This window comes from Thalassophryne amazonica, chromosome 14, assembly GCF_902500255.1.
Source record: "Thalassophryne amazonica chromosome 14, fThaAma1.1, whole genome shotgun sequence".
In the NCBI taxonomy this organism is placed as follows: Eukaryota; Metazoa; Chordata; class Actinopteri; order Batrachoidiformes; family Batrachoididae; genus Thalassophryne; species Thalassophryne amazonica.
In genome coordinates, this window is record NC_047116.1 from 20410617 (window position 1) to 20428081 (window position 17465).

Sequence of the window (17465 nt, forward strand, 5' to 3'; positions counted from 1 at the left end):
TTCACTCACACATTCACACATCGGTGGTGGTAAGCTAGTGTAGCCACAGCTGCCCTGGGGCAAACGGACAGAAGCGTGGCTGCCATTCTGTGCCTACGGCCCCTCCAACCACCACCTCATTCATACACAGGCAAGGTGAGCTAAGTGTCTTGCCCAAGGACACAATGGCAATATGCAGATTTTTGACTGGTTGGGAGCCAGATTCGAACTGTCGACCCTTCAGACATAAGATGGCTCGCTCTACCAACTGAGTGATTGCCACCGTAATATTTAAAAAAACTAAACAAAACCCAAAAACAAACAAAAACCACATGTGTGCCAGTGCTGAGTGTGCAGCTGGACTGGAAGAGAAAAAGAAGTTGGAGTGTTGACGATCAGACCAGACGAGACAACAGCCTGCCAGCAGATCACAAACATTGTTGGAGCATATATCCTTCTCATGCTTGATCCTCCCTGCAAATCCAAACACTCTGTTGGCTGAACATCAATGTCTGGACAGCGTCCAAGCACAGACAGGATGGGACAGCCAGAGGACACTTGGCCTCAGTCTGTGATGGCAGGAGGACACGTATCCATCTAGACATCCAACCCCTTCTGGATTCAAATGGGCTTAACTGGCAGCATCCATCCATCCATCCATCCATCCATCCATTTTCTTCTGCTTTATCCGGAGTCGGGTCGCGGGGGCAGCAGCTCAAGCAAAGCCGCCCAGACCTCCTGATCCACACACACCTCCCCCAGCTCCTCCGGGGGAACCCCAAGGCGTTCCCAAGCCAGCCGAGAGATGTAATCCCTCCAGCGTGTCCTGGGTCTTCCCCGGGGCCTCCTCCCAATGGGACGTGCCTGGAACACCTCTCCAGCGAGGCGTCCAGGGGGCATCCGGAAAAGATGCCCAAGCCACCTCAACTGACTCCTTTCGATGTGGAGGAGCAGCGGTTCGAGTCCGAGCTCCTCACCCTATCTCTAAGGGAGCGTCCAGCCATCCTGTGGAGGAAACTCATCTCGGCTGCTTGTACTTGTGATCTCGTTCTTTCAGTCATGAGCCAAATCTCATGACCATAGGTGAGGATCAGAACGTAGATCGATCGGTAAATCGAGAGCTTTGCCCCCCTACTCAGCTCTCTCTTCACCACGACGGTCCGATACAGTGACCGCATCACTGCAGATGCTGCACCGATCCGTCTATCGATCTCAAGCTCCATCCGTCCCTCACTCGTGAACAAGACCCCAAGATACTTAAACTCCTCCACTTGAGGCAAGGACACTCCACCGACCTGAAGAGGACAAAGCACCCTTTTCCGGTCGAGAACCATGGCCTCGGATTTGGAGGTGCTGATTTCACACTCAGCTTAACTGGCAGCAACAAGGACTAATAGCGTTGAATACTGCTACTCATGGCTACTACAACAATAACCATTGTGATGTTTGGAAAATAAAGTCTTTTGTTTCATTTCAGACAGGCTGTAGATGCGATTATCACTGAAAATGATTTTTAAAAAGCACAAGAGGAATTTGTGTACATCCTCTTTAATGAGACATCTCTCTTCCGCGGCTGTTACCGAGTCAGCTTTATGCCGTGTATCACTGACAGGAAGACTGCATTATTTATCAGCAAGAGGTCCATTTCATCTGTTCAGCCCATTACACGACTGACACACCTCCTTTATAGCCTAATATTTTCACCTCCTCCCTCGTTTGGTGCAGCGAGGCCTCTTGAAAGTGAAGTTTTGTTTCGTAGAAAAGACTGAACTGCACATTCAACAGTAGAAAAAAGTAGATGTGAAGCGGTTCAAGTGCTCGCTTACCAAAGTAGAGTAGATTGGCAGCTCTTTGTTTGGATTGACAAGAAGAAGAATGTGTCCAATGTAAGTCTGGAAAAGAGAGGAAAAAAAAAGAGAATTAAACAGAAAACTTTGAATTTTTGGGACGCCAATTAAATGCTGTTTGAGATAATCAGCCTTGACCAATGACTATCATCAAGAGGCCAATTAAACAACAACAACAACAAAACATCTGTAATCACATTTGATTTGGCTTGGCAGTGCATCTACTGTGGTGTTCGTAATCCCTCGTGTGTTAAGTTACCAATTTACACACAGACAGGTGTCAGGTCAGTGGGTCAAAGAGCTTTTTCTTATCGCGCACCCGCTCTGTGGAACGGTCTTCCTGCGACCGTGAGGCAAACGGAGTCCATGGACATTTTTAAGTCAAGACTTCAAACCTATTTTTATTCTCTTTCTTATAAATAGCTTTTATTTTTATCTGTTTTATTCTTTTACTTGTGTTTTTTATGTTAGGTTAGGTTTATCTGTCTGTTTGTCTGTTAACAGGCTAACTCAAAACGTTTTGAATACATTTGAACCAAATTTGGTGGAATGATAGGAAATATGTCCAGGATCAATTGATTAAAATTTGGTGATGATCCGGATTAAAGCCCTTTTGTGAATCCACATCCTTCGATAATGATATGTGGCATGGGGGAGGAATGCGCTCTACTGAGTGCCCTTCTAGTTTTATTTATGTATTTGAATTTTTTAATTTTTACTTATTTATTTTAAATTTCATATTGAACTGTTCTGTGTGAGGCGCCTTGGGGCAGGTTTGGTTGTGATTTGGCGCTCTATAAGCTGATTCAATTCAATTAAAATTGACAGGTGCCTTAATAAAACAATGGGAATGGGTGGTTTGAAACAGTGAGTAATGTAGCAATGCTGGATGTATGATTACGTAACACAATGTTCCCTTAAGCGTCGCTATTTTGTGTCTCAGTTTTTATTATTATTAAATTGTTATATTGTATCACATGCAAAAACTAAAACAAACAAATAACATATCATCATTGTATTTTGGACATTTTTTGCCCTATTCTCCAAAAATGGGCTTTGCTCATTGAAAAAACAATATTGGTCAACCAATACTTTGAATCTGTAGGATCTGATTCCTCACTTTAATGGACTGTTTAGACGGGGCTGGGTGATAATTAACTCCTTCTGCAGTCCATCATTTTCAATGTTGGCCATCAGTTCATCTTTGGTAGGTGTGCTAATGAGTTGCAAGGCTTCCACTGGATCAACAGTGTCTTCAGGCTTCCAAAGGACAAGGCAGACAGTGTCGTGCCCCTACTGGCGGCTTCTGTGGAGTTCCAAATCTAGTCTCAAGTGGTGCACAGGAATGCAATGGACTAGATGTAAAGGGAAGTTGCCCACAGTGACAACTAACTAGTCTGGTGGTGCCATCCTTTGATCACCATTATGGTTCCTCCACATGCCACCAAGGTAGCTGGATCACCGACCCAACTGGATTCATCTAACAAAGACCACCAGTCACTCGCCCTGATGGTGACGCTGTCATTGGATGCAGTTAAAGGTCATGCCAAAGACAACAATTAACCACCATACCTGAAAGTAGAATTATTCTTAAACCATTTCCTTGAAGACTCGTTCCTCCATACAACAAGTTCAAAACAGCCCCCCCACCTCCACCCCAAATCCTAGTTCCTTGCTCTTTAAATGAAACTGTTGGTGATCTGTGTCTAACAGAACATCCCGGAGGCTGTTAGAAAGCCAACACCATCTCCCCTGAGAGTGTGCAGGCCAACATCCTTCATCACGCTGCTCCATCCTGAGGCCATGACTCAAGGTTAACGATTTGAACAACTTCCCACTGCTTGAGTCACGTACCACTTCACGTTACTTAAACTTGGTAAAATCAGCCTTAAGTGTGAACCTGTTCCCCTGATAACTGGTATTTGATCTTCCAACATGCTTGCCAATAATCATCAGTGTTTTTACTCCTCGGTTTCTTTCGCTCTCCTCGGGATTTGGGGTCTTTCCACCCTGGCTCTTGGCAGCAGACCGCTCATCAAAGCCCTGACTGTGACCACCCTGCTGGGAGCAGATGGAGCATTCGCTGCCTTTATCTTTCCACTATTTTTGTCCCTCTAGGCTTCCTGAAACTGCTTTCTATTGTGCACATAAGCTCAAATACTTCAGATATAGAGCAGGAAGGTTTTGTGTTACACCAGTGAACAGAAACGCAAAACTGATTCATGATCTTTCATTTGGAAATGTAAAAATCCAAAATTCAGCTAATCGGCTAGTTAATGGAGCCAACTTTTTCCATTCATGGAGTAGCTTTTCGGCTAACATTGAAAATTAAGTTAAATTTAGTTCTACTAACTTTGTGTCAACTGGCATTAAAATAGAAAAAACAAAGCCTTCAATGGTCAAAAATGTGTGTAGCCCTGAAAATCACACATCGTTTGTTAAATGGACTGCATTTATATAGCACTTTTCCATCTGCATCAGACGCTCAAAGTGCTTTACAATAATACCTCACATTCACCCTGATGTCAGGGTGCTGCCATACAAGGTGCTCACTACACACCGGGAGCAGCTAGGGGATTAAGGACCTTACCCTAGGGCCCTTAGTGATTTTCCTGTCAGGCTGGGATTTGAACCAAGGATCCTCTAGTCTCAAGCCCAACACGTAATCACTAGACCATCACCTCCCCTTGTTCCCATGTTTGAGCGTATGCACCAATTCAATCAAAAGAATCGACACTGTGTGCAAATGCAACAAGCATCACCTCAGTGAGGTGGAGGAGCAGGAGGTCAAAGAAGAATAAATGCTTTAATTAGATTAAAATTATCTTCAGTTAGCATTAATATTATTATTCCTATTCATTTAATACTTGATGTACTGTGAACAAACTGCACTTTGAATATAAATCATTGACCATTTAATTTGACCATTTAATTTCAAATACAAAAAATATAGACACAATATTACGTTCTCCGTTCTCTACCCAAGGCCTACATTCTGACTTGTGAGTATGATGTTCTTCAAGATGATGGGATCATGTACATCACACGTCTCCTTGCTGCCAGGGTTGATTTCACACACGATCACTACGAAAGTGGATTCCATGGTCCACTGTTGTTCACGGTGTGGCCAACTGACTTCCTGACTGCACGCCGCATGACAGACAACTACATGAAATGGCTCAAGGAAAATTTATAGAAAAACAGAAAAACTATTGACTGTTACATATATTCCAGTTTTTCCACAGACAGCACGGTGGTTTGTTTGGATACATCATTTTCCTCATTTAATTATAAGATTTATGTTAATATTCTTTGGTAATGTCATCTTTTGTAAATCAAGATCATATCTTTTCCCGACTCATTCATTATGACAAATTAGTGATATTGGATGTTGGTATGAATGAAGCTTTTGAAGGAGTAGTTAAGATTTTTCATGCAAGATGGAAATGAGCTCAAGGATACATCACACTTCTGCACAAAAGATGGTAAACCATGGTGTTATTAAAACTATTCTGTAATTCCAAATGTGGAAGAAAATGCAAACTAGAGAATTACTATATATATATATATATATATATATATATATATATATATATATATATATATATATATATATATATATATATATCCTCCTGAGCCCCAAGGAAACATTTTTGTGTTGAATTTTGATTTATTATTATTATTACGATTGTTAATATTATTATTATATTTTTTTTGCATTGTTTGTTGCATTAAAAACATGTTACATCATTATAAATTCAAAACAAATTTTTATTTGATCATTAAAGTATGTTCTCTTTAGAGGTCATTGAGACTCAATACATATAAAATAACCATTTATTATAAATAGCTATTTATAATGTCATCTACAGAGGACAAAATAATTGACTGGGTCTCAGGATATATATATATATATATATATATATATATATATATATTTGAAACAGCAAATCCTTATCTCATCCTGTCTGATGATGGAAAACAAGTAAAAACTGGTGATAAATGGTAGAATCTCCCAGACAACCCAGAGAGAATTTTCACCCTGTGTTTGTGTTTTAGCAAAGCAGAGGTTCAATATATATATATATATATATATATATATATATATATATATATATATATATATATATATATATATATATATATATATATATATATATATATATATATATTTGGCAACCTCCATGTTTACATTATATCATTCAAATTTGAGCTCCCTCGGTCTGTTTTGGGGGTTTTAGAGACCCCCCCCCAACACACACACACAAAAGCTAAAGCCCTCGCTAAAGTTCAATTCATGTGATAAAAGTTGGTGATCTGTAGTTTCAGCTAAATGTTTTAGCAGTTTATTGGTTTAGCTCTATCACAGTTTCAGATAAAATGGCAATGTAACTGAGTTGCTTGTAATTGAGTTGCTTTTAATGATTTTTACATTACGTGACAAACCAGCGCACGTCTACAACCGGAATCAACCTGAAACAGATCACAAGTCTTCCTGATCCGTCTGCTGTGTCCTCTCACTGTCCAAATAGGCTGTAGTTTGGCATCTAGCCCTCAGTATTCTGTTTTCTAAATAACTTTTCTTTTCTTCACTCACCACTCCACATCCCTTTCTGTCTGTCCTTACGGACGCCCCCTGCTGTTGTCCTATTGTCTGAGGTCCATCTGTTTTTCGATAATAGCAGGCTATTACTGCCTCTCTGCAGAGAACACAGTCACCGGGTACTTCCACATTGATCTGGTTCCAGTCTGTATGGAGCCCCATCTGAACAGAGCAGACTGCAGTTTTTAAAGGAGGAAGAAATTGTATTCCTACATAATGTTGGAGCATAAAGAGTTCTATCTTGAATACTGTTATAGATTTTCCTCATTGATTTAAATGGTATTGATTTGGAAAGTCTAAAGTGTGTTCAGTATGCAAGTACGCGTGTTTCTGTTTCTTCTTCCTTGTGTGCTGATGTGTGTGTGTGTATGTTTGCACAACCACTGGAACCATGCAGCACTCTTAAAGCTGGTTTTTGCTCAACACAAACACAGTTGCAGTTGTAGCCTCTGCATGCATGCACACTCATGGTTGTCGTGTTCTTGCACGATGGCCGTGCACGAAAACTGGATCTCAAGTCTTGGACTTTTGGTGGCGCTGTTGGGCAAAGCTGTTCTGAAATTAACTCAGAAAGAGAAGAATAAGATACTCAGGTACTTTTGTATTTGTATCTCTTGGGCAAACTGACTCTCAAACCCTTGTCATTGTCGTTATCATGCCTGCAGGTATCCACCATCTTAGTCACACCAGATTGTTTCTTGATCTTATCCTAGCAGTGCTGGAAAGCCTGTTTTTACCATGGTGACCTTCTACCTTTGCAACTTGTGCTGTATTTGTTCCTCACCGGACGCCAACTCATGACCTCTGGCATGGGAGGTGGATGCTCTTAGAAGAACAAAGTTCTTAGATGACCAATACTAGAACCCAAGGGCTCTAGTATTGGTCACTAGAATATTTGTTGATCTCATTGCACAGAACCCGTTTGCTACCTTTACAGTTTGCATGATCAACTTCTCAGTGTTGTTCCCAACAACGTGTCTGAAATATCTCAGTATCCTTTTCTTGATGAAATCAAGTTATTGCTGAGTCATGCCAGTCTCCTCCATAATGCACCCCCCCCCCCCCCCCCCCGAAGCAGGAAAATGTGTGTTTTTTTTTTTCCTGTTTTCCCTGAAGAATCTTAAAATCTATTCCCTTGTCCTTTGTTTGAGCACTCAGTGATTGAGGTGGATTTGTTTCACTCTAGCAAATGTCAAAGCAAAATTGCTGTCATGGCTTACATTTTACCTCCAGTCACATTTCCCTGTCTTTGTCCATTTTATAGTCACTCTGAGTTGTTTTTGTTTGATTCCCTTACATTCCATGTCGTGCTCTTATTTTGCTGATCTCTTTGTCTTAGTTTTAACTTTTGGGTCGTCCTTCACGTTTGCGTGTCCGAGCCCTTCCGGGTTTAGTTGCTCTGCATCATTTAAATGCTCCATGAAAAGGATTCATAGCTGCCAGATTGTTTTAGGTTTGTCCTGCTCTCTAGTATTACAAACCCCAGTGTTTACTGACTCTGTGTTACTGACGTTCCTGTTGTTCTGGACCTCATTTTTGCCTACTGTCTTGTGATCTAGTTTCAGTGTTTTTGGACTTTATAATTTCTGACCTTGCTTCCATTTCAGGCTCCTATTTTGCCTGCTGTAAGGACTGTCAAAAGCTGAGGCTACGTTGGACTGATTACTGTGTGCTGGACCCAAGCCACTCTGTTGTTTGGTGCTGTAGCTTGCAAATACATTTTTTTGGACATTAACCCTCTGGGACTGACGCCGTCGTATACGATGGCGAAGACCAAGCTTTACTAATTTATAAATAACTTTTTAATGATATGGGATAGAAACATACTTTTTTTGTTGAAAAGTTAACTCCGCTGACTTTCGAGCCAGCCATTGGCCATCTTTGTACTCCTCATAGAAGCTGTGTGATGACGTGTGCAATGTAAGTGTCCAATCGGAATAGGTTCACCGTCACATGGTTTTCCAAAATCCAATCATAAGGCAGATTTACCTCACGTGAAAAGCCAAAGATCGTTTTCAGGAGTGATATGTTACTAGTTGGCCTGTTTGAATAGCCCCTGGGTGCTCCAATGAGTACGTACTATTAGTACATACTCAGTGCGCCGTGCACCATTACGCACAGCGAAAGTGAGCAGATGGAGAGCCTCTTATGACAGTCTCACATGCACAAACAAAGAGTGTGTAACTATCGGGATTGCTCCACTGGATAACACTGTTGCTTTCTCTGCGTAAAGCACTGTTTACCATATCAAAATAAAAAAAAATGCATAGGCCATTTTGTATATATTGTTCAAAATGTGCATTTGTGTTTATTGTTTCAACCTTTGTGTTGTACAGGCTTTCACACAAGACCTCAAATTACCTTTATAAAGTGTCAAAACAGTTGTTTATTATAGTTTGCTCGGTGTTTTGAATAAATGTGTGTGGAAAATTATTTTTTGCTTTATTTTTTCCTTGCCTATTTTTGATTGTAAACCTTTATTACACTTATAAAACACAATAAAAACATGTATATTCTGAAAGCACAGGTTGTCCTGAAAAAAAGAGACATAAAACTTGATTGTGGGATGCAGGGAGAGCTGTTAACAGCAATAATAAAACATTTATGCCAGGCGAGTGAACTGTCCAAAAAATGCCCTCGGACCCCAGAGGGTTAAGACCTGTTCAAACTGCCCTAGATTGTGGTTTTCAGTGGTTTTGCCGTGATTCATTCCAACTGTTTGGTACACACCAACCAAACAGTGCCCAAACACTGGCCCTTGTACTCGTGGGTGCATCAGCATGATGTAAAAATCCAACAACTGAACCTGGTGAAACTACTGAGGCTAACAAAGACTTAACTTGCAGAAAAATGTGAACAGTCAGCTTCAACATGAGGAAACAGAAGCCGGAGATAACAACAACACAACCTGAACAACAACCTTCCAAAAAGAATGCACAGTAAGCGATGTTTCCACTTGAGAGACTGAACGTAACACAAGTCACAGGCTGCAGGGAAAACTGCTGAGCTCAGGAGTGTAAAGTATGTCTGATGTGATCCCAGAACATCCCCAGTTCCCACAATATAAACAACACAACTGTCTGTACGACAAGTAAGCAAACAAAGCTGTTGTATGGCTGGGGGGTCTGGCTGCCTTTTTGTTTCTGTCTTTTGTTTTTCCTTCCAGGTGGCTTGCATTTGGGACTGAGTGGCTGTGTTGCTGAGGTTATCAGGACCTCACCCTGATCACCTGCGGCTCGTCAGGACTCACAGCTGAGGTGCATCTATATGGATTGGAACATGGTGGCATTTAAGACTGGAGTATACAGTGTGTATTTGCCAGAGACTCAACCTTGTGACCAGACGGGAGAGATCGTCGTCTCGGGAGCCATCTCATCATCAGTGGATGCAGAGAACGTCCAGGGTTTGATGCACGGTCTGTGAAAGAGGAGGGGGTGAGGTCTCACGCTCGTCAGCACACTTCCTGAGGTACGTTAGATTTTGTGACTAACATTTATACAGTCAGTAAATGTGGTGTCCCTCACACCTTTTTATATTGAGCTGTATGTTAGTCATGTATCGGCTTCCACTGCAGTGGAGTTTTGTGAACTGGATGTTCCATGCCTGCAGGTTGGGAAGCTGATTAGTAATCAAGCCAGGAAGTGTTTGCTGTTTGTACACCTTTAAGTGTTCTCTCTGTGTGTAGAGTGTGGACTCACATAATGGTTCCTTCTTTCACAGACTCGGTTTGTTGCGGCCACCTGGGGGGTGTCGGCGGGGTCCTTGGGTCCGAACAGCTTCTGGCTCCGGACCGTTAGCGCTGCTGGGAGCGCACCACGCCAGACCGCACTTTCTGTTATTTTTGTATCACTGTTATGTATTAAATTCAGTTAGCCTTTGTACCGTGCTCTGCTTATTTCATACTGGGTCCTTCAAACGCTGGTCGGTTCTCCGAGTTGCGTCCGACACATAACAGTAGTCTCTGGCCAAACATCACGGACCCAGCGGTAGCAGAGACGGTAACGCGCCAGGAAGGCGGCAGCAGACGTTCAGTAGTTATCCGGATCAGTTGCGGGTGCTCTCCGCCCGGATGGTGCGTGTTTGAGACCCATTGCTGAATGCTGATTTGTGCTCTCTTGCAGCCGTGTTCCTGTGTTGTGCCTTATCCGTGGGTCGTGGTGGAGTGTGACTGGCGACGGCTTCGTGTCACGCTCCAACCGGATAAGAGGTTTAAACGGGAGCTGCAAGAGTGTGTCTGTAATGGGTGCATGCGCACGGCGGAGCTCTGTGGCACGGGTCGCTGAGCTTCCTGTGTTACAGTTGTAGCCCCGTTTCCCCGGATAAAGATAACTACTGCGTCTGTTGTATCAGCTCCGGCGTTATTTAGTTGAATCACATTTTTGGTTGTGTGTTGCTCACAGCTGCGCACAGAAAAGCAGCTCGTTTGTTTTCTCTGTCACCAAAGGGGGTTTTTATTTTTTGCACTCTGGCTCCCTCTGTTGGTGACTGAGTCACATTACCGTCAAGCTCTTAAGTTGGAACAGGTGTGTTCCATTTGTTTGAGCTTGACGGTATAAATCACTTATTTGTTTTGTGTTAGTTCATTTTGTGTGGGTGTTTTTTGAGTTGGTTTTTGTGGGGGATTTTATTTTTTGTTTTTCACTATTTAGTGTCTGGGGTCGTGACCCTGCAGTTCTGCCAAAAAAAAAAAAAAAAAAAAAAGGGACCCGAGCAACCTTATGTCAGTCTGTTAGTCTTTCTTTTATTTTATTTTTTCAGTTTCACCTCCCAGGGTTTGATGGGACGGTCCCCTGGGGGGTCATGGGGGGGGGGGTATTTGGGTTGTTGTTTTTTCTTTCTTTTTTTTTGTTTTGTTTTTTGTTATGCCCTCTCTTCTCCTCTAACTCCAGCCGTGTGAGCCATAGTGTCAGCGTTGCTGGAGTGGTGCAGTTAGGTTGTGCTGGGCGTTTCCCAGGTAACCTCTGCACCCGGGAGGGGAGGGGGGGGGGTTTGGGGTATTTTCTTTTTGTTCCCTCTCTTCTCCTCTGGCTCCAGCCGTGTGAGCCGTAGTGTCGGCGTTGCTGGAGTGGTGCAGTGTGGTTATGCTGGGCGTTTCCCAGGTAACCTCTGCACCTGGGGGGGGGGGGGGTGTTTTCCCCCCAGTTTCCGCCCTCAGGGTTTGACTGTGGTGTCCTCTGGGGGGGAAAAGGGCTGTGGGTCCATCTAGCCATAGGCGGCCGGGGCTGGGTCCGTTGGTCGTGAGGGGAGGCGTCTCCTGGGGTTGATGAGTGGTCCTCTGGGAGGCGCTGGGAGTTTATTTGTAAGCTTAAGTTTGGGGTTTTTCTTTTCTCCTCATCCCGGGGTTTGATAGGACGGTCCCCTGGGGAGGGGGGGGTGGTTTGGTTGTTTGTGTTTGTCTTTTTTGTTTTATGACTAATGACCGCACATGGTTGGATAAAGGCTGACTGCACAGGTTTAAGAACTCCTGGCCACACCTGTGCTAAGTGACTGACTGAAACAAAGGCAAGGATGCAGCCAGAGGAGAGGACATCAACCATTCTATTGGAAGACGAATGCAGATGCGGTTTCCAGCCATGGTCCCTGGAGGGGGGTGTTTCTCCTGGGCCAGGTTTGTGTGGTCGCCGGGAGGCTTCCCGTGAGGGTGGGGTACTGTTGTATGGCTGGGGGGCCTGGCTGCCTTTTTGTTTCTGTCTTTTGTTTTTCCTTCCAGGTGGCTTGCATTTGGGACTGAGTGGCTGTGTTGCTGAGGTTATCAGGACCTCACCCTGATCACCTGCGGCTCGTCAGGACTCACAGCTGAGGTGCATCTATATGGATTGGAACATGGTGGCATTTAAGACTGGAGTATACAGTGTGTATTTGCCAGAGACTCGACCTTGTGACCAGACGGGTGAGATCGTCGTCTTGGGAGCCATCTCATCATCAGTGGATGCAGAGAACGTCCAGGGTTTGATGCACGGTCTGTGAAAGAGGAGGGGGTGAGGTCTCACGCTCGTCAGCACACTTCCTGAGGTACGTTAGATTTTGTGACTAACATTTATACAGTCAGTAATGTGGTGTCCCTCACACCTTTTTATATTGAGCTGTATGTTAGTCATGTATCGGCTTCCACTGCAGTGGAGTTTTATGAACTGGATGTTCCATGCCTGCAGGTTGGGAAGCTGATTAGTAATCAAGCCAGGAAGTGTTTGCTGTTTGTACACCTTTAAGTGTTCTCTCTGTGTGTCGGCGGGGTCCTTGGGTCCGAACAGCTTCTGGCTCCGGACCGTTAGCGCTGCTGGGAGCGCACCACGCCAGACCGCACTTTCTGTTATTTTTGTATCACTGTTATGTATTAAATTCAGTTAGCCTTTGTACCGTGCTCTGCTTATTTCATACTGGGTCCTTCAAACGCTGGTCGGTTCTCTGAGTTGCGTCCGACACATAACAAAAGCAACACAAACAGGGAGTGTGTGGGCATTTCTCTCTGCACTTTTGCATGTTTAATACTGAGTGAGAGTGGGACATGAAATCCTACGTAGATTTGGTCGTTCCCAAAGCGCTTCTGCATCTCGTAGAGCAGGCTGCTGTCAGTTAGCTCGCTGAGAGACGCCAGATCATCGTTGGGCGCTGGAGGCATCAACTTGACCTGAAAGAAAGAAGAGAACGTAATCATATTCCTTTTGTCTTTTTTGTCCACATTTATTTTTATGTGTATTTGTTAATACTGTTATTGTAGGTTTAACTACGCTATTATACTTTATACACTAATTACCGTTTTTGTTTATCTTGTTAGCTTGCTAGGTATGGTTGGCTTATTAACGGCTAATTTAGCTCTTCTAACTAAAACTAGCTTATTTTCGTTATTTACAATTTTATTTTACATGGTGTAGCTTTTTAATGATTCATCAGTTTATGTGTTCTTTTAAAAGATATCAACATATAGTACCATAATTCTTAGGTTTCCATTTGATAGCATATAAATTATGCTTTTTATTTTCCTATAGTATGCTAACAGAGTTAGTTTAGATACCAATACACATTACATCATAGCTTCTGTTTCTGTAATAAAATACCATGTTTATAGCTGAGCCTACTAACTATGATTTAATTTTCATACTAGTCTACATACTAAATTACCTATACTACAATCTTCTCCTGTATTTATATTTAGGTTTTAATACCTACTCCTGTATATAATACCATATTTATTGTATATGGTGTTTATTACCCTTAATATTTAAATATAACTTGTATATATGATGTCTTATCTTTCTTATGTCTTATTATTTATAATAAGACATAAGACGCACGTCTGTCTCAATGTGCCAAAAATGTGCTGATGTCCACGTCTTCCGCAATTCCTGTGCTAGTCAGAGAACGTCCCGGATAAAACACAGTGTCCAGTTTGGAAATGAACGGCACATTTCACTGTTACAGGAGTTTTTGTCATGGAAAGAGGAGCGGAGGAATTCCGCGCGTCGCAGCAGTGCCGCATGGCACAAAGCAGCACCGTGATGAAGCCTCGCAGGACATGTTCTGGCATGTCCAGGCTCATCCACAATTTCTCGGTTAGTCACACGACTGAAAACCCACCAACAGCCGTCTGAAAGCCATCTGAAAGCCGTCCTGTGAGACCAACACGGAGGTGGTTTTGTGCCGCGCCATGAGCGGCACGGTGGTGCATCCGTTCGCTTTTCTTTCCATGAAAAAACTCCTGTAACAGTGGAATGTGCCGAAAAAGTGCTGATGTCAACGTCTCCTGCCATTTTTGTGTAAGTCAGATGACATCCCGGATCAACAAAGCCTTCACGTTGGAAATGATCTGGTTGATTCAGCCTGTTGATCGGCGCTCGGAGCGCGGCGCGCTCTCAGCAGCTGTGGGCGGTCTTTAAACCGGCTGGAGCACTCCTTAATCTGTGTAATCCCCATAAAATCGTCCCTCAAAGCCATTTGAATTTTCGGAATGGTGTCCACCTGGAGGTCTCTCACAGTTTCTGGAAAAATTTGATGCAGCAAAGCTCCAAATCGTTCAGACATTTATTCACAATAAAAATCCGACGAGAGGGGTGGACCACTGCTCACACAAAGCCTGCTCACAGGCGAATGACGCAACCGACAGGCGTGAAAAAACTCACGCATGCGCACAAAGGTTCAAGCTTGGCTGATGCAATCACACGTGATTCAAATCCATATGGTTTTTGAAAAAAATAAAAAGGTCTGATACTTTTCTAACAGACCTCCTATAAGATATACCTCACTGAATTTTCATATTCCTGCACCATAATTTTTTTAAATTAAATACAACCCCAATTCCAATGAAGTTGGGATGTTGTGTGAAATGTAAATAAAAACAGAATACAATGATTTGCAAATCCTCTTCAACCTATATTCAATTGAATACACCACAAAGACGAGATATTTAATGTTCAAACTGATAGACTTTTTTGTTTTTGTGCAAATATTTTCTCATTTTGAAATGGAGCCCTGCAACACGTTTCAAAAAAGCTGGGACTGGGGCAACAAAAGACTGTGGAATTGTATTCTGTTTTTATTTACATTTTACACAACATCCCAACTTCATTGGAATTGGGGTTGTAGATAAAAACTGATTCTGAATAACCAGACCTCTTTAACTAAAAGATGATCCGATATCCATGTTCTGGATCCTCAGGTATCCGACAGAACGTGACTGTCTGTGGAATGTTTTGTGGTAGATCACATACCTGCTCCAGTTTGCTGGCTCCAGAGCTGAAGGGACCGTCGAGGCCGTTGTCCTGGGAGGGCTGCCGGCTCAGTGCCTCACCTGCCTCTCTGAACATGGCACACTTCTCTAGAAAACTGTCCTGCTTTGAGATGGGGAGACCCAGTGGATTCCTGTTTGACAGGCCCAGATGCAAGAGGTCAGGGACAGGGGAAGAAACGATGAGTGATGTGAAGCAGATTTGGATCAAAGCAAAGAATGATAGAAACATTAAAAAAAGGGTGAAAAGAAACATGCAAAATGATTCATTATTTAGAGTAAAACCTCACTCTCATTTTGATGGATGTGCATCCTGGAAGGTCACAGTTTGAAACTGTGGGAAACCTCAGAGGCTCTAGAAGAGTGTCGAAGATGAATCAGGATTACCCGTCACTGTACCACTTTTTTTTTTTTTTTTTACTGTGACTGGATTTTTTTTACATGCTGTGACATCACCAAGCTTTCCAGAAGCATCAAGGTTGTGCTAAAGTTATATTACAGGTGTGTTACGGTTGCTTTGCACTCATCACATGGTACAAATCTGATGTGTTACAACATCAAACCTCATGTCGGATCACATTTGGGGGCAACTGTAATCTTAAGATGGCGGTTTGTCACAGTTATGACTTTCCAGGATGCATATCTGAGGAAGTAAGAACAGGAATTCGCTGTAGAACAACAGCTGTATGTACTAAAAGTTAACTCACAAGTTCTTTACAGGGGTGTTGAGGTCATGTGATCCACCGTCATAGCGTTTGTCGGTGGTGGGTAAAGGAGCAGACGGATCCTTCAGGCGCTGCAGCCAGCTTTCCTCCACTTTCAGCAACATGCCAGCTATGGGCTCTGACGCAGCGATGTCTGGCAACAGGACACGAGAAAGCAAACTGGAATCACAATTGCATTTGGGATTCAAAAGCTTGTGAAAAGAAAATTGAATTTGTTGTCTTAATTTGGAAGTGTTTTGAACCCTGTCAGCTACTGTACTTGTCAGATCAGCATCACCATGATCAGATCTGTTGTCTAAATGCACAATATTTTCATCTAAAAGGTACAAAAAGACATGTATAAATCACACTGGAATTCAATCAACAGGAATTCAGTGTAACACATGTGCACACCACAGGTTGTGCTGCTTCCAAACCTAAGGATTATTAAATTTGAAAAATACATAAGCAAAATGGACAAATAAAACCTGTGTTGGACATTTTGTATGCTATCTGATGCTGTTTCGACAGATGAAATTGTCAGACTGACACAGATTTTTTTTACCCTTCAGAGTTACAAATATGACCAAAAAAAAAAAAATTTGAATTTTTTTAATTAGTTCTTTAATTAGGGATTTTTGTACATTGTTGTAATTTACTTTAATTATTGGCACTTATTCTTTCATTATTGGAGTTTATTTTGTTTAGTGGTTTGATTCCTGGGAATGCACTAACATAAATAGCTGTTATTATTACTAATGTGTGATTTTTCGGTGTATGTCGCCAGATCTTCCCAAACAATTTAAGAAATGAGACTTATATGCTTTTCCAAGACTTAAACTCTTATCCAAATCACAGTTTTATGGAAAAACTCAAGATATAATTTATCTCCAGAGAACCTAATATCAGCCGTGGTGCAGCACTCAGGCTATGCCCTCTTGTTTAATATGTTTCAGCATGAGTTTAGAATCTTAAGTTTATGTCTGAGAGCTTTTAAACCTGTTGTAATTCTCTCTGTCTTTGCAGTTTCATTCCTCCTGTCTCTCACCTTTATCAACCCCTTTGGCAAAAGTCATATGGATGAGTCTGTACTGAGAGAGAATTTGAGCCCAACTGCCGATCAGTCCGTCTCTGCTTAATATAAGAGGGAGTTAAGATTCCCCCCTGTCTGTAATGAGGTCTAAGAGGCCACACGGGAGCAGAATGGCTTCATTCTGTCTTTTATTTCTGCGTGAGTGACAACCCCGCAGACTTTCATCTCTTGCTCTGACCTTCTTTCATCAAGTGCCTAGAAGTGGGGAGAGGAGTCAAAAGCAAAAAAAAAAAAAAAAAAAGAAAAGAAAAAAGAAGGGGATTGTCTCAGTCTACATGCTCCGGTGAGCTTTTGATTAAAGCTGGATCAAGGCACTCACATGAAGTGATGGGAGAACCCAATCCTGGCCTTCAGTCCAAAACACACTGCTATTAATAAAGTAAATGCTTAAATACCGGCCTACGCTTTTATTGATATTAGCCTGCATTGGGAACAAAGTCTTTATTATACCATTTACCACCATATCTCTAAGGTCGTTGTGCACAAACTAACCAAACTTACTTGATCTACACACACC

At 42.5% G+C, this 17465-nt stretch overlaps 1 protein-coding gene across 4 annotated transcripts in view; it reads right to left on the reverse strand.

Annotated features, from left to right (window-relative positions):
- myo16 (myosin XVI) overlaps nt 1-17465 on the reverse strand; it is a 236115-nt gene that overhangs the window by 115215 nt on the left and 103435 nt on the right. For all 4 annotated transcript variants that reach the window (XR_004564741.1, XM_034185981.1, XM_034185980.1 and 1 more), the window contains exons 9-12: nt 15859-16009; nt 15135-15285; nt 12947-13057; nt 1806-1871 (exon numbers count right to left, since the gene is read on the reverse strand). Coding sequence is in view for 3 of the 4 variants with exons in the window: in XM_034185981.1 (XP_034041872.1) it covers nt 1806-1871; nt 12947-13057; nt 15135-15285; nt 15859-16009 (479 nt within the window). In the remaining variant the exon portion in view is untranslated. The remainder of the gene's footprint in view (nt 1-1805; nt 1872-12946; nt 13058-15134; nt 15286-15858; nt 16010-17465) is intronic.